General features: G+C 44.2%; 1 protein-coding gene across 1 annotated transcript in view; it reads right to left on the bottom strand.

Annotated features, from left to right (window-relative positions):
- MOGAT1 (monoacylglycerol O-acyltransferase 1) overlaps positions 1 to 18,351 on the bottom strand; it is a 34,882-nt gene that overhangs the window by 4,831 nt on the left and 11,700 nt on the right. Inside the window, exons 2-5 of the mRNA XM_040982802.1 lie at positions 13,058 to 13,236; positions 12,217 to 12,421; positions 8,334 to 8,508; positions 7,598 to 7,797 (exon numbers count right to left, since the gene is read on the bottom strand). Coding sequence (XP_040838736.1) covers positions 7,598 to 7,797; positions 8,334 to 8,508; positions 12,217 to 12,421; positions 13,058 to 13,236 — 759 coding nt within the window. The remainder of the gene's footprint in view (positions 1 to 7,597; positions 7,798 to 8,333; positions 8,509 to 12,216; positions 12,422 to 13,057; positions 13,237 to 18,351) is intronic.

Here is an 18,351-nt window from a genome sequence, read left to right as displayed (position 1 = left end):
AACAAACATTAAGTCATAAAGAAGGAAGGAAATACTAAATCACACCAGTACGGAAGACGAGGAGATGCGGAGGAGCAGTGCACGAGCGTACACGCGCCTCTTTACTGCAGCATGAGGATTCTCACACTGCTAATTATTCATGCAGATGCTTTTCCTTGGGAGCCTGGATGGCAGTTTATACACGGGAGTCATCAACACGAAGAACTAGAAACATAACCTTGCCACTGTGGGTTGTGGTCAGACATACGGCACTCAGACGCTCACACAGCGACGTAGTCTAGTGCGCGCGCCACAGCAGGTGCACTGGTCAGGTAGCTTTCTTTCTGGCCTTAATTTTCACATGCATGTGATAAAAGGCTAGATCTCCAAATCCGTGGGGTTACATAAGTAGTTTCTGCTTTCTCAAGGAGAATATTTGAGCCAGGTCTGTGTAAACACTCAGGCTGGGACTGAACTAGAGACATGGATCTAAGCAGGAGTCTGCTGTCTCCAGAGGCCTCAGGAAGGAGTGGACCTCCTTCCTCGGGAGGCGTCCTGGTCTTCCTGCCTGGTCTCTGATTGCTAGCAGCTTTCTTACGTTCCAGATGGTTCTGTAGAGTGCTCAGACCTGGCACTTGGGTGTTGAAGGCGTCAGGTGCTGAAATTCCACGGTGACAGCTGAGTCTGCACCCCGAGGTGAGTAGAGGCTTTGGAGAAGTCACCAGGATGGGATCCAGTCATTAACATGGAGCTTTGGAGTTCGGGACACTCCATAAGCAGAGGGGAGAGAAACGTAGACACGTATGATCCCTCACCCTGAACACACTTCTACTTGAGAACTCAAGGAAGCCTACCTTGAAGAAGTAAGGTTGCAGGCCCCTCGGTTCTCAGCATGGGATAACACGCTCCAGCTGTAAGCTCAGGTCCAATACAGCCGTCATGAGGCTACACTGCATTTAGATTTGATATGACACGCTTATTTACAAAGGGTCCGCTAGATGTCATTAAACTGAATCGTTGGAACCCTCTAACAAAGCAGCCACACTGTCTTTTAAACATTGAGAATAATGGGCCATAGAAAAGCAAATGAGTAAGTCAAGACAAAATGCTGTGAGCCTGAAGAGCAAGTATCAGAAATGTCAAACTGAGCCTGGTGCGATGATTCAGCGGCTAAATCCCCACCGGGATTCCATGTAGGCACTAGTTCACGGCCTGACTACTCCATTTCCGCTCCAGCTCCCTTTCGTGGCCTGGGAAGGCAGCAGAAGATGGCCCAAGTCCTTGGGTCTTGCACCCGCATGAGACACCCAGAACAAACTCCTGGCTTCTGGCTTTGGATCGGCTCAGCAGTGGCCACTGTGGCCATCTGGGGAATGAACCAGTAGATGGAAAATCTTTCTCTCATTTCTCATTTCTCTGTAAATTGGCCTTTCTGATAATAAATAAATAAATACATTTAAAAAAAAAAGAAAGAAAGAAATGGGGAAGTTGAGAAATGGCTTTTTAACAAAAGCTGTGGGCTAAGGATGCTGAGGCAGGCACATTCCTCATGCTGCACCACCAGAGGAGGGTCCGATCAGGACTGTGGTCCCTCTCCTTTCCAATCCCAGGCCTGCCGCAGCCTAGCCCTGCGCCCAGCCCCAGGCCTCCCGCAGCCTAGCCCTGAGCCCTCAGTTCACACCACAGACCGGTGTGCTACAAGCTCCATCGCATTCCAGCTGTACCCATCAGTAAAATTCAAGGTCCTCATTCATTCAGCCAGGCTAGCAGCATTCCTGCCGTACCCACTTCCAGGGCTTCCAGGATGAGGCAAAAAGAGCCATCTGAAATTGTTCTGTACCTACTTACTGCAAATTGGAAGTAGTTGAAAAGGTCCCCGGACCCTTCAAACTGCTGCAAAAATACTCATTTTAGAACACAAAGGGGAAAAAGGCAGCTGCATAACACTGCCTTAGTAAAACGCCTTGTCCTGGAAAAAATCAGCCAGCACCCACTTGCAGCACAGTCAGGAGTCAGAGCCTTTGTTTATGCTTTGCTGCTTTTTATAGCTGCTGTGCTCCACTGTTCTATTTTTCCACTCCACCCAAAAGTTCCAGATCAGTGATGTGTTTATTGCCTTACATAGCAGTCACCCCAGTTCAGATGAGGGAAGAGCTGCTTTCATGAGCCCTGGGATACCTGGAAAGAAAGAGCTTGGAAACGGGTATTCATTTCTTTTCATGGAGGCAAACAGTAGACCTTTCAGAACAAAAATGACTCCGCTGTATATGGTGTCTCCGTGGCACCAGAGGCCACGGCTTCTCCACTCAGATCCTTCATTCTCAGGATTTCCCACACACAGCAGCACGTGGCTGCGCGAGTTTGTGAAGAGCAGACCCACTGGACCCAGATGAAACCCAAGGGAAGACTCAAAAGATACCCAGGGTTCAGTGTGTGTGTTGCACCTGTACGCCATATAGAATTACACACACACTCATGAACATCCATGGAGTGCTGGTACCATGTGCTGAAGTGCTGCTTGCATGGAGCTGCCCCAAAACTGCCAACAGTCGCAGGTTGAGCTTAAAAGATGCCATAGGGGGTCCTTTTGCAATGCAAGAAGGGCATTCTAAATTCTCTCTCCTTCCTGAAACAGAATGTGTAACTCCTATATAGAAGACGCCCTCTCTGTCCCGGGAAGAAACATTCTTAGCAAAGCCAGAAAAGGACAGTCAAGCTGAGAGAAGCCACTTCAGCCCTTGAACTCACTGACCCTCCCTTACTCTCCCCACGTAATTCTCTTGTCCACACCTGCCTTTCCTTGTCTCACGTGGCATACAGACTCTTAGGCCGCACCATCTGATTGTGTGGAAGGCAGAGAGTGAGACAGCCACACAGAGAGAAAGACAGATTACGCATCCGCTGCTTCACTCCCCCAAGTGCCTCAGCAGGTGGGACTGAGCCAGGCCGTGGAGGCTCCCTCCATGAACTGGGACACCCAGTGTGTTTTCCTGAGGCTCCTGAGTCCAGGCAATGGAAAGGCTCAGGTCTCGCCAGAGACTTTGAGATCACAGAAGTAGAATTTTGTCTCCCCTACAACACTGTCCTAATTCCCTTAACATGATTATCATTTCAAAATCTCTTTAATTTTACAATTAAAACTCGAATTAAGTCTCCCTTCTTTTTTCATAATTTCCAAACATTCCTTAGTCTGTTTTTTTCCCCAACAGGAAACAATGACTTAAAATATAACAGGCCCAGTGTGGTAGCCTAGTGGCTAAAGCCCTCGCTTTGCAAGCACCAGCACCCTATATAGGTGCCAGTTCTAATCCCAGCAGCTCATCCAGCTCCCTGCTTGTGGCCTGGGAAGGCAGTTGAGGACGGCCCAAGGTCTTGGGACCCTGCACCCATGTGGAGATCTGAAAGAGGCTCCTGGATTTGGATTGGCAAAGCACCGGCCATTGTGCCTGCTTGGGGAGTGAATCAGTGGACGGATCTTCCTCTCTGTCTCTCCCTTTCTCTGTATATCTGCTTTTCCAATAAAAATAAATAAATCTTAAAATATATATATATATATAATGGACAACTTTGATCTCTTGTGGTTTAAAGTCAGTTTTATCTAAATAAAATCAATCCCCTTTCCCTGCTTTTTAAATTTCAAAGGCATCAGGAGAGCAGCCTTGATGTGCTTAGCAGTCGAGCTGTCCTTGGGATGCCATACTCCACGTCAGAGTGCCTGGGTTCCAGTCTCAGTTCCAGTCTCCATCCTGACTTCCTCCACGGGAGCAGCAGGTGGAGGCACTGGCAGTCAGGTCCCTGGCTCTAGGGGGGAGATCTGGATTGGGTTCCTCGCTGTCAGCTTTGTCTTGGTGCAGCTCCATTTGTTACAGGCATTTGGGAGTGAGCTGGTGGATGGGCATTTTTTCTTATCTCACTCACTCTCACTGTCTCTCAAATTAAATTTTTTTTTTCAAAACTTCATATTTAGACAGAGCAAGGCAATGAGCATTTGCATGCCCACTTCAAGGCTCATCAATCTCTTAACATTTTGTATATATGCACATATAGCATGTTCATTTCTTCTTTTTTTCATTTATCAAGGTAGACTTATAGAGAGAAGAGACAAAGAGAGAGGGAGAGAGAAAGAGAAAGAGAGATCTTCCAGCCACTGGTTCATTTCCCAAATCTCTGCAACAGCTGGAGCCGAGCCAATCCACAGCCAGGAAACAGGCACCTCCCCCAGGTCTCCCACATCCTCCACTACTTTCCCACGCCGTAAGCAGAGAGCTGTGTCTGAAACGGACCAAAGGGACTGGAATCTGCACCCGTATGGGATGCTGGCTCTACCAAGTGGAGGGTCAGTTTGTTGAGCCAGGATTAGTTTGCTAGCCCAGCATATCCATTATTAATCATACTTCCGCAGAACCATTTTAAATTAAGTTATGCAAAGATTCGATCAAGCGAATCATCCCTAAATATTTTCACATTGCCCAAAAACAGCATCCTGTGTGACGACACCATTGTGATACTAACTTCTACAGAGTATTATTGTGAGCTCAATGCACATTGAAACTGGATCAATTATCTCAATAATTCCATTTATGTTTTTCCTCAGTCTACAGTAGCTGTGCGTCTCTGAATTCAACCTCATTTTTGTCTTTGACGACATTGTGGGTTGTTTTTAGAGTCCAGGCAGTTGTTTGGTACAATGTCCTATAATCTGCGTTTGCCTGATTATGTGCCCATGATCTTATTTAGACTAATATTTTGGATGGAGAAAAAAGCTCCCAAGCAGCTAGGCAGGAAGGCTCCAGCTCTGTGGGCCGACCCGCATCATCCCAGCACCTGGGACAACAGGCTCTCCCACGGATCAGGAAACTTAATCCTCAGAATAACATGAGAGAAGATAAAACAATTACACTTAGCTTCTCTTTTGTGGTTCATAAAGCCGAGGCTTAGGGAACATGAATGAAACATTAAAGCCACCCAGAGACCACAAGCCACAGGAGCTCCTTCCGCACACCCTGCAGAGGTGTGATCAATGCTTATTTAACATGAGTACAAATCTGCTGTCAGTCTCATGGCAGACGACTTATGGAAAGAATCTTTTGATGGCACTGCTTTTTGTTTTGTTTTGTATTTCTCAGCTGCTATCAGAATCAAAGTGAAGCAAACACATTCAGGGTCACATTCAGGATCGGGGCCAAACCCACAGCCAGGAGAACTCAGCGTTTGTCTCCCACCTGCAGGCCAGGTGGCTAAGCACCTGCTGCCTCCCAGGACGTGACTAGCAGGAAGCTGGCCTTGCAAGTGAAGCTGGGACTTGATCCCAGGCTCTCTTGACACAGGATGTGGACGTCCTGACTGGTTTCTTCTCTGCTACATCACAGCCATCAGTGTTACTTTTCCTTAACGGTACTGACATTGCCGAACGAAACACCTCTTAAGATACATATACAAAAGTAATCAGACTTTTGTAATCACCAAAGACCATGATGTGTGCACTCACCGAACACTTCTGAGATAACATAGAAGTGTGTTTATTACACACACACACACACACACACACACAGAAGACGGGCACCAAGAGAGCCAGAGAGAGTGAGATGGAGGGAGGGAAGGACAGATGGAGCGATGCAGAGAGACAAAGAGCAAGAGAACAAGAGAGAAGAGGAAAAAGCTGTCACAAAAACATAGCAAATGTCGGGTCTAGAAAAGTGGTGTGCAGACATGTACGTGACAATTCTGGTTGAGTTCACTGTTGAAGAGTGAAAGCTCTGAATGTGAGGGAAACAGCAGACGGAATGTAGACCCTGGGCTCCTCTGAATGCTGAGTGACAGCTGAAGTGATAACTTACGGGGAACCAGACTAATGCTGTCAGTGACTTCAACGAAGTTGTAGTTAAGGAGAGAGCAGAGGGGCTGCAAAATAACCTGCTATTCTGGAAGGTGCTGAGTCCTTCCTAGGGTGGGAGAGGGGGAACCCAAAGCCATCAAAGAACTTGAGGTTTCAAGTGCTTCAAAAGAGAAATTGTTCAGGGCTCCGAACAGTGTTTCAGTATCGCTTGGGGTTTGTTCTCTTGTGACATCTGACTGCAACATAGCTTTACTTTGCTGTATAGCTCCGAATATTCTTGCCTCATGTGATTTCAAGTAAACAAAAACCCTTAAATACACATCATTTTGCTTCACAAATGGGGCTGGGCAACCACACGTGACTCCTACGGCTAAACCAACCTTAAGATCATGACAGCTGCATCTTTGAAAAATGCACATGCATAAACCTGACTTTTAAATCTTACAAATGATAGTGGGACACACATTAGGATCTGCCTTAGTTGCCTGTGGTGGAAGTGTAGTTAGAGAAATTGCCCTTCGTTCTGAGTCTTTGTAAGAGAAACATTGGAAAGGCAGTAATGAAAACAGTCTTTAAATTGTTCCAATTACACATACTCAATAATTCCATCTGACCTTACCATTTTACTATTTTGTCAGTGAAGCTAACTCTGAATCTATCCAATGGCAAAGGACTTGATTGACCAAAACAAAACAAAAACCCCTTAGCCCAATCAGGTGATAACTGTAATCCTTAAACACTACAAAATATACTTGCATTCAACAATTATAAGCTATTTCATGACAGTACTTAGCTGAACTTTCAGTTCCCAGAATAATAACTCACATTCCTTTATATACTGCCCCCCAAAAATCAACAATAGAAATTCGTACCTAGGATACCAAAAGTTATTAAGTAACACTCTATCAAGGGAATGTAGCTAGTTAATTTTGAAAAATACAACTGAAAACTAAATATCAATATTCTTGCTATACTAACTAATACAACAGGTTTCAAACATTCCATGTAAGTTAGATACAACATTAGAAATACAGCAGTTGACTGTGTGTGAAATGGAAAGCTCTTATAAACCGACAGTAGTAAAATCGTATCCTACGGAGAGGGACCTTACAGTGTTTTGGACTGCACTAAACCCTCACTTAATGAGTACACATAGGAAAAATGACTTCCAGCTCCATACAAATTACACACTTTTGGTTATTCTGCTGCAGCTCCATATTTCCTCATTTTTAGCTCTCTGACTCTTTACAATCTGTGAAGCCAATTATTCTCTCTTCTGTCCTTTTATCAACATGACGTTCACCAAACTCTCCGCGTCTCAATCTTCCAAACATGCAACTTTTAAAAATATTAGATATCACAATGTGCACTAATATAGCAAGTTGCAACAACAGCAAAAAATGCTTTTGCTATAGAAACTGCTGCTTACATGAACTGGCCATGATGAAGACCCCTACGATGGAGAAGTTTTCATGTGTTAATATACTCTAAAGTAACCTGTTCATCAAGAAATTACTATGCTCTAATTTTCTGCACAAAGAAATATTCATCCTAGAAACATGATTGGATTGTACCTGTAATTCAATAGTGGTGTTCCAGAAAGTAATCAATTGCTATTCAAATGGAAAATATTTATTATTTCATAAACAAAAGGCATGCTATAAATGCAGCTCAAACAGCATCAACAGGATTATCATTTGCAAGCCACTTCTTTTGTATGATCTCAGTCAATAATAATCGACATTGTTAAGGGAACGGTTTTTATCCATTCTATGTACATACCGACAGTGTTGATGGGCTTCCTATAGGGTATTATACCGAAGCTGTACTGGAAAACTCCTCTGGCGTGAAACAGTGGCAAAGCAAACCCCATGATCTTCTGCAGTTTCTCCTGAACACTTCGAAGCCACGAGCCTTCAGGGTTGCTAACTTGTTTAAACAGTTCATTTTCACCAAAAGAAAACACAGGGACTAAATAGGCCCTACAAGTAACAAAGGTGAAGAACAGGAATTTTAAATAAAAAGGATTGAAATAATTGATTGTGCTCAACCGACATTTGCAATAAATTCTTTAAAAAAAAAAAATCCCAAATTCCTGTATTGCTAACTTCATGCTCCGCACATTGAAACTGCATCATAACTGAAATCCTTTGGGGGAGGAATCTCACGCAGCAAGGAACTGATGGATTTTATTCTGCAGATTCTAGGACGTATTCAACCGGAGGTTTGGTCATTGTTCGTTTGGCTGGAAATCAACATTGCATGCATAAGATTTTGTCTCTTACTGCTCTATGTTGGCCTCTTTGTTGAAGTTAAATCTAACTGCTGGATGTTGTGGCATTGAGCTCCATTTGTAGGGAATTTCATTCCCCGGGAATGCCCACTCCTAATTTTATTATAGGATCTGATTACAGGGTGTCTGTCTATAGGGCTAGAAAATTTGCAATATTTCTTTTTGTTCATTTGATAATGTCTTCGTTTTCCCAACCCAGTCACTCCGAAATGAAAATCCACCTACCCGTGGGTCAAAGCAATTTTAATGAAGCCTTTCCGTTGGCGAATGAACAGCGTGAATTTCCCAGGGTGGGCATCCAGCGACTCTTCGGCTCCCCCGAGGACGATGACCGATATGTTCCCACCTCCCTGCCTGCTCAGCACGTAGGACACACTTTTCTTGGAAACAGACACTGGTCCTTCGTGAACAGAACAATGTAACTGACCATCTATCTCCCTTTAAACATTAAAACATGAATCACAATATTCTACAATAACAACGAAAATTTCACAAATTTCTCTATACTTTCTCTATACTTCTCACGTTTGGAGCACGTTGCAAGTTTACAGTTTTTGCGCAGCCAAATCTTCATTATTAAGCGCTGACATTTTGGTAGGTGATGTGTTAGGTGTTTAAAACATTGCTTCATCTTAACTAGTCTACCACTCATTAGTTGGTTGGCTTTGCACTGCTGAGCATTAAGGTTCCACTCGTATTGCACAGGAAGTAAATGGTTCGCATTGCCCAGCGTGGGGTTGTTCTGCACAGCGTCTACACAGCTGTAGGTGGTGGGCACAAGTATTATCCTGGCAGAGCCTTGTTAGAACCACAAATGTGTCCTCCAAGAGGTTTTAGGATGCTTCAAACATGTAACAGCCAGTTTTCAGAGTCCCATGTGGATTTCTGTTTATCACACCAGGAATACCAGGATTTATAATGGTCTCAAAAACTCAGACACTTGATAAATAACATAGATCATTTGCCAGATTTCCTCACAGTTCCAAAATGTATCATCTGAGTTTGATGAATTATCCGTTTTAAATAGTCATATTCTTGGTCAGTTTGTATATCAGGCCTTTTGCATGTGAAAATAGCTCTAAAGACTACAAAATTTCTATCAAGTATAGACTCTTGGAGGAAGAACACAGAACAAAGACAAAAATAGAAACTGCAAACGGCCCACATTTTGCTGATAATTGCTTTTTAACATCTTGTGTGTTTCCTCCGATTCTGACGTCTGTCCAGTTTCTTAAAGTCGTAACAGAATGTGTTACGCTTTATAAAGCCCAGCACATTTCCTCTTCCAAAGGAAACGGCATGTGAATTTCACGACGTGTTGTTATCATTGTGGAATCATAGCATGATTCAGGATTATTTAGAATCATTTAGGACGACTACTCTCCAAGGAGCAGAGGGTGCTGCACTGTGGGGGCCTGAGCCGGCCTCGTCTGAACTTCACTGACTTAAGTGAGGCATGCCGCTCTGCTCTGCATGTCTGGGGTGGGAGCTGAGAGGCACCATCTCTGCCCCCCAAAAGAAGCCCCCCTGGTTTCCAGACACATCTTCTCCAAGCTTGCCTCTGGCCACTTCACCCCTGGACACTGCGGTTTCACCTTCCTTATCCTGTCTTCTAACCTGATACATGCCAAAGACTCAACTGTCACCAGTGTGTGTTGAATTCTTCCAATTCCATGTCTTGGGAGATATTCCTCTTCAACTTTTGGGCCTACATTTTCAATGATCCTAAAGAATTTCTACCTTGACAGATCAAAGGCACCTCGAATTGCATGTCTCCAAACACAGTGCATCAAATTCTCCCTCAAAGTGGTACCTTTGCCACATTACCTATAGAGGTAAACAAAGTCACCTATCCAGTCACTCAAATTAGAAACATCAACGTCTCCCAGATGTGCTCCCCTCTTAGCCACCATGCTGACCAGGCACTCATTCTCTAATCCAGATGTATTTATTAAATAAGCACCTATTGGATGCCAGTTACCGCTCTAGAGGCTGATTAAAAATGTTGGTATTGCTGGGGTCAGTGTGCCAGTTCAACAGGCTACCTAGTGGTGCCAGTGTCCCAGATGGGTGCTGGTTTGTGTCCCAGCTGCTCCAGTTCAATTCAGCTTCCTGCTGTGGCCTTGGAAAGCAGCCTTAAGAATGACTCAAAGCCTAGGGCTCCTGTACCCATATGGGGGACCCAGAGGAGGCTCTTGGCTCCCAGCTTCAGATCAGCTGGGTTCTGGGCATTATGGCTGTTTAAGGAGTGTACTGATGGATGGAAAAGTCTCTCTTTCTGTAAATCTACCTTTCAAATAAATTAAAAATAAATAATAAATAAAATAATGACAGGGCCCGGAGCAGTAACCTAGTGGCTAAAGTCCTCACCTTGCAAGCGCCAGAACCTGATATGGGTGCCAGTTCTAATCCCAGCAGCTCCACTTCCCATCCAGCTCCCTGCTTGTGGCCTGGGAAAGCAGTCAAGGATGGCCCAGGGCCTTGGGATACTGCATCCATGTGGGAGACCTGGAAAGAAGTTCCTGGCTCCTGGCTTCGGATCGGCACCGCACCAGCCGTTGCAGCCACTAGGGGAGTGAATCATTGGATGGAAGATCTTCCTCTCTGTCTCTCCTCCTGTCTGTATACCTGACTTTCCAATAAAAATAAATAAAATCTTTAAAAATAGGCTATAGCAAAGGGAAGGATTTAATAATGTGGTAAGTCAGTGATGGTCAACAAGTTTCATCTCAAACGTCAGATACAGTAAATGACGATGATCATGGAGACAGGTGCTGGGAGTCACCAAGTTTCTTTGTGACAGGCCATGGAGAAGAGCCCACCTAAACCTCCTGTACATGGATCTGATTCACCTGCTGTCAATTCTAATCCTCCAACTCACCTGTGGTGGCAAAGACTTTTCTGTAATATTTCCACGCTGTTTTGAAATTTTTAACATTTCTCTTGAATTTTCCTCCTTTTATCAAACCCAAATCTGACATACACAAACCAGGGAGGACTCGTCCCTCCCACCCGGACTTTGGCAGTTTGAGGAAGCTAGTGCGCCCTCTAGAGGCCAGATGCAGGACTTTTTGGGCGTTTGGGATGTAAATTGTTGCCTCTAGCACACCCTCTGTCTAATCCAGATTGCAAGCAGTTGCTTGTGAGTTAATAAACAGAACTTGAATGCCCAGCTGTGGCCCCTGGCCCCTTGCTACTCAGTGGTTTTTCTGCCAGACACATAATCATAGCAGTGACCTGAGTAATGAAAAGGAAGTAATGAAAATCTGAAAAATTATGGAAAACTCTGTCCCCAAATGTCATTTACTGATCCTGAAATTAAAATATTCCATAAACGGAACATTCACTTCTCTTTATATCCAAGAAAAGCAAAAATGGTAATAAATAACTCACAGAGCCTTCATAAATGTAAGGTACTTCTTAGGTTACTGCATCATGGTTAGTCAACAATTAGTTCAAGTTGGAAAACCAAATACATTGAACCTCTTCAGTTGAAAGGAGAACTATTAACATCAGCTTAGCCTTCTGTACACATTTATATAACATATTTACAGCATTTAATATTAAGTTTATCCTCAGAATTGGTAGAAATACAGTTTAATTAACCAGAGTCTTCCTTTGGTTCAGAGTGGCAGGGTAAAATGGACTGATGTTTCAATCAAGCTGTGTTTAATCTGGGAGGAATAAGTTCACTTAACATGCTTAGTTTATGCCACCACCAAGACACACAGAAGGCACTTTCTATTCACAAAAACATGTAGAGCACTACTCCAGGAGTATGACTTATCTCGGTTTGATCTGTGACTTTTTGTCCTGCACCCAAGTAAACAAAATGCACGCATTTGTTCTTTCATTGCATTTCTAAATGTCAGGTACCACGCCAGGTACCTGATATAGGACAGAAAGAAAGGTACAGTCTATGCGATGCTGACCTCAGAGTGTCTGTGACGCTCACACTTCCCGTCCAGGACCCTGTGCGGGGCCAGCAGGGACAGAGGCAAGCATGCATATTCCTCTAAGACACTGTGTGTCCGGCTGGGCTTCGAGGGGAAGTTCTGTGTGCTCGCGCCAGCCCAGAGCTTGAAGAGAGTGACGTGCCATCACTTACCACAACTCATCAGATATTCTCGGAAGAGAGGGCACCGGAACCAAAATGGGAGCACGTGAAGATACGCGGTGAAGCCGGGGAACAGCTCCTTGAACTCCGAGTAATTTGTACAAAAATTTCCAAAGGCTCCAACCACAAGAACTCCATGGGGGTGAAAGCCAAATATATAGTTGCGACTTGGATCCAAACCCTGAGTTTTGATGAGCTGGGGCACATTCATGTTGAGATAAAAAAATAAGTTAAATATCCCCTGATTAGGTTCCAATGAGAAACAAGAGGATTCATGATGAGCCAGGAAACAGAGCATGACTTATTTTAATTCTCTGCTCTGGAGCTGTTTCCAAATTTCTAAGCCCAGAGCCCTTCATACACAGTCTTCTACATTTTATCAATTTAGCTTAGAGTTCATTTAGCAACTCAGGCCAAACTTGAGGCTTCCTTCTCCCTGTGCTATGTTACAAACAGTATCTGATGCAGTAGCATTGGGAGGTGTGTCCTAATGAAAGGTAATCCAACTATGAAGGCAGGATGAGCAGATCAAGTTCATTACTGTGGGGGTGGGCTCCCTACTGTTAAAGGATACATTTGGTCCCCTCTTCTGCTTATGCTATGGGATATTGCAGCAAGAAGGCCTTTGCTGGTTGCTGGCACGTTGACATTGGATTGTCCTGCCTCAGCACTGTGACAGATTTCCTTTCTTTATAAATTAACCAGCCTCTGATACTCTGTTAGAATAGCAAAATCCAAACTGAGATGCGCCCACTGAACGGGACAAAGTGTTGAAAACAAATACCCACTCTTTTCCCCCTATTGAAAGCAATACAAAAACAATTTTACTCACATGAATTGGAAAATAGTCCCTAAAGTACTTCCAGACCTTCCAACTTCTGACCCATTCGATCCTTCTGCCTCCTTGCTCGGGGGTTTGCCAGTCAAAGTAAAGCCATGTCAAATAGGGGATGTAGAGGAACCAGTAGTTGTGTATGATCAGTACTATGATGATTCCAACACACACCTGTGCTGTAACAAAGGGAATCAGGATCAGGCATTGGCCTACAAGCAATGGCCTACAATCAGGGCATTTCACAAAGCACGGTAAACAAAGCTTCAGTTCAGATGAGATCATGAATATAAGACAGGTATAACAGACTTATTTAATAGTTACTGGATTTTTGTTGTTGCCACACATTGCATTGTGTATTATGTATGGATATTTTCTCTTAATCTTCATTAAGCCAAAATACCAATAGAGTGACCATTCTAATGGAACAACAGGCAGAGATCCCACGTGCAATGCCAGAACCCCGAATGGGTGCTGCTTCATGCCCCCGTTGCCTCACTGCTGATGCAGCTCCCTTGATCATGGTCTTGGAGGAGCATCAGGAAAGGCTCAAGTGTTTTGGGCCCCTGCTAACCAGATGGAAGACCCAGATGAAGCCCCTGGCTTTGACCCAGCCCAGCTCTGCCATGGCAGCCACGCAGGAAACAATCGGTGGGTGAACGATTCTGTCTCTCTCCCTCCCCGCTCCCCCTGACTCCCTGCCATCTCTGCTTCTGTAACTCAGATTTTTCAAGTAAATGAGTTAAAAAAAAAAAGAAAGGATTGATGCATTGGAAGTGGTCACAAACCAACAATGACCCATTTCACTTCCCTACACTGCAGTCTTCAATCTAGCGCTCACTTCAGTCTGTAGATTCCATCCATTCCAGATCAACTTTCTCAAGACTTTTCCCCAAAATCACCCATGGAGGTACCGAGTTTGATCTATTGCATGAGACTGATGCATATGCATGGGGAGTAAGATGTTGCTGTGGTGCCGATGTGGTTGGAGTGTGGGGTCCGCAAGGGTCCAAGTGCCAGAATTTCATCTTAGAGGCAGGCAATTCGACTACGAAATCTTCTCCCTCTTGAATGCATTCATGTTACCTCAGCAGAGAGTGGTTCAGGTCTGGAAGAAGTGGATTTGTTTCTGAGAGCATCTTGGTATGAAAGGAGTGACACAGATCTCTCCCAGGTACTGCGGTCATGTCCCCTCCTGTGCCCTTGTGCACACAGCTGGTATCCTTTGTATTTTTTCGCTGTTTTGTGATGCAATCAGGGTGCCCTTTGACAGGATGCCAGTGCCAGCGCCATGCTCTTCGGGTCTCAGTCACCTGTACCACCAGCCACATGATTCTGCTTCACTTGGGATCTATCCACACTCGAGTATTTTATTACAACACAAAACAGACAACAGCAGAAACTCATGTCAAGCTAAGGAAAGAACATGTATTTGCATTACATTACACGACACATTTCCTAGGACAGATTTAACCAAAATATATCATTGAGCCTTGTCAGAGGCTTCACCTGCTGCTCTTTCCAGGGTGGGCTCAAAGACAACAGAGAGGATGAAAGGTTAAGAAGTTCTTGGGCCTGACACGATAACGTAATGGTTAAGGTCGTCGCCTTGAACACACCAGGATCCCATAAGGGCACTGGTTCTAATCCCAGCAGCTCCACTTCCCATCCAGCTCCCTGCTTGTGGCCTGGGAAAGTAGTCGAGGATGGCCCAAAGCCTTGGGACTCTGCACCCGCGTGAGAGAACCGGAAAGAAGTTCCTGGCTCCTGGCATCGGATCGGCGCAGCACCAGCTGTTGCGGCCACTAAGGGAGTGAATCATTGGACGGAAGATCTTCCTCTGTCTCTCCTCCTCTTTGTACATCTGCCTTTCCAATAAAATAAATAAATCTTAAAAAAAAAAAAAAGGAAGAAGAAGAAGAAGAAGTTCTGTGTCCTCCATGCCACTGCGAGGTGTTTGGCTGTATCCTGGAAATGTCAAGAAAGTTTCTAGGAATGCAAAGCCAGGCAAAAGGGTTCTCTATCCTTTGCCCTCATTTCTCCCAGAATTATCTCTCTTTGCGTCATCCTTTTCCCTCCACAGAGATTTGAGTAACACTGCATCGCCCTGGGTTAGTTTTATTTTACTCTTTATAAGACTTCACTTAGTAAATATTTATTTTATACGAAATAAATGAGGATACTTCAAAAGTTCAGGAAAAGTAGCCAAAGATAAATATGTTTAGCTAGGGTTTTTAAGTCCACACACAGTTTTTTCATAAGATATATTATCTTTTTTTTTAAAAGATTTATTTTATTTTTATTGGAAAGTCAGATACAGAAAGGAGGAGAGACAGAGAAGAAGATCTTCTGTCTGCTGATTCACTCCCCAAGTGACCACAACGGCCAGAGCTGAGGTGATCCGAAGCCAGGAGCCAGAGCTTCTTCCAGGTCTCCCACGAGAGTGCAGGATCCCAAGGCATTGGGCCGTCCTCTACTGCTTTCCCAGGCCATAAGCAAGGAGCTGGATGGGCAGCAGGGCTGCTGGGATTAGAACCAGTGCCCATATGGGATCCCGGCATGTGCAAGGCGAAGACTTTAGCCACTAGGCTACTGCTCCAGGCCAGATGTATTTTTGATTAAGTTTTTGAAGGCCCTTCCCACCCTGATCTTAGTTTGCACGCAAAGCTAGATCAGGGGGATTTGGTCTAACAGTTAAGATGCCAGGTAAGAGGTTTGCATCCTGTATGGGGAATGCATGAACCCAAGTGCCAGCTCTGGTTCCTGTGTGCAGCTTCCTGTTAATTCACACCCTAGAAATGGGTAATGATTCAACTAAGTGAGTTCTTGCCACCTACAAGGGCAACTGGATTGAGTTCCCAACGCTTGGGCCACACCTGGCCATTGCAGGCATTGAGCAGGCCAGCAGATGGGAGCTTTCTTTCTCTTTCTGTCTCTCAAACAAACAAAATATTTTTTTAGCTAAGTCAGGTGAGCTAAGGTGCAGCAGAAAGAGAAAGAACATTTACTGAATGTTACTTCACTCTTGCTCTTATTTGAAGAATCTCATGAACTCCTCCCAACGCTCACATTCTGTTCTCATTTCATATTCCCATACTGAGGCTCAGGAAGGTTGAGTGCCCAGGGAAGTTAAACCCGGGTCTCGGGGCTAGCACAGTGGCAGAGCTAGTAAAGCTGCTACCTGTGCTGCCAGCATTCCATGTGAGCACTGGTTCAAGTCCCAGCTGTTCTACTACCGATCTGGCTCCCTGCCAATGCATCTGGAAAAGCAACAGAGGATGGCCCAAGTCCCTGGGCCCCTGCATCCATGTGAGAGACACGGAAGGAGCTGGAGACCCATGGCTTCAGATTGCCCAGCTCTGCCCATTGCAGCCATTTGGGGAGTGAACCAGAGGATGAAGATCTCGCTCCCTCTCCCTTGTTACCTCCAGCTGTGCAGCTCTGCCTTTCAAACAGATAACTAATTTTTTTTAAGAAAATCCACCATTTTTTTTTTTAACTGGATCTGTTTAATTTGTAAGCCCAGGTGCTTTTGTTCACAAAGCCACACTAGTCTCTAGCTCATGGTAGTTACACTGTAGGCTTACATGCATGAACTACAGGTATATAGAGAGGTTCACAATCAGGCAAGTGGGAGGTTCTGTTTTCTTAGTGCAAAGATGGAAAAGACATGGCAATGTAAACTCAGTCACAGAGTGAGAAAATAACAGGTTCACAACTCCATGCTGCTCATTCCATACTCTACTCACTCAACAGTATGTACTGCAGTCGAATTCCTAACTCTGCGTCCAGTACATGCTTTACAGGGAAATATGTCACTGAGTGGGACAAACTCCTTCACCTGCCCTGACAACACTCACATCTCACCTCCTTTACTTTTTTTTTTTTTTAAGATTTATTTATTTATTGGAAAGTCAGATATACAGAGAGGAGGAGAGACAGAGAGGAAGATCTTCCATCTGATGATTCACTCCCCAAGTGAGCGCAACGGCCAATGCTATGCCGATCCAAAGCCAGGATCCAGGAACTTCTTCCGGGTATCCCACATGAGTGCAGGGTCCCAAAGCATTGGGCCGTCCTCGACCGCCTTCCTAAGCCACAAGCAGGGAGCTGGATGGGAAGTGGAGCTGCTGGGATTAGAACCGGCACCCATGTGGGATCCCAGCGCGTTCAAGGCGAGGACTTTGCCTCTAGGCCACGCCGCTGGGCCCTCCTTTACTTTTGAAATGAGCCGAGGACGGTACCTTTCTCCAAAGGCTGCTGAGGGGAGAAATGTTATTAGAGTGCACACAGCTTGGTACAGAGTCCGTGATAATAATTTTGTTAACTATTGTATATTTAGAATGTGAGAAAGGTAGAAATAGAGTATCAGCTACTTTGCTGCCACTCAAGAAACACTAGCATGCTTTTCTCCTGTCTCCCTCTCCACAGTGAACAGGTTATGCTTCTACCACACAGTTGTCATATTTTTAAAATTCCAAATCATTATAGATTATTATTGCCTCATATTCACTGGTGAGTACTATAAATTAGACATCATAAGTTTATAAATGTCAGATTTAACAGCTGACCAACATCCCATTGGTTGTCAGTGCTGATTTAAACATTCTCTTCGTGTTGAATGTTTGGTCTTCTGACACACTTTTCTTTATAAAAATCATCTTGAAGAGTTTCCCCACATTCTGACTTGCTTCCACAGGACAATAATTGAATTACTGGATCACTAAACAGAAACGTCTTTGTTGCTTGATCACTCTGGTGCTTTGCTTTCCAAAGAAGTTGTTCTATTTTAAACTTCTACTTCATACGCTACTTGCATTTTTTAAGTTTCACATCCATAAACAGAACCAAAATAGATTTTTAATCCCTTAGTCCTAATTGGATTGAAAGAAGAAGACAACATAAGTTGGTGGCTAGATAACCTCTGTTTTCTATTTTTACCTCATTAAGCAATTCTAGGTAACTCGATTCTGCTAAAGCAGAGGCCAAAGAGACAAAATTCCACTCCAATACTGGTGGTGATGCCCAGAAGTACAAACTTATTTGTGGCTAGCCTCACAAATCAAATTGAATTGAATCATATTGGATATAATTTTGAATTAAAAGCTACAGGTCAGTGCCCTATTGCTGATAACCTAGCTTTACTTAACTGTTCCAATAATTTCTATTTTTTCTGCTTGTTAAGAAAGTTGCCCTCCCACTCACTTTTTTTTGAGTTAAAATTCACATAACATAAAATTATCCATTTGAATGAACAATCCAGTGGCACCTAATGTACTAATAACATTTACAGC

Source organism: Ochotona curzoniae, unplaced genomic scaffold (genome assembly GCF_017591425.1).
Source record: "Ochotona curzoniae isolate NIBS_2020 unplaced genomic scaffold, NIBS_Ocur_1.0 contig_3643, whole genome shotgun sequence".
Lineage (NCBI taxonomy): Eukaryota > Metazoa > Chordata > Mammalia > Lagomorpha > Ochotonidae > Ochotona > Ochotona curzoniae.
This window is presented reverse-complemented; position numbering and strand designations above follow the sequence as displayed.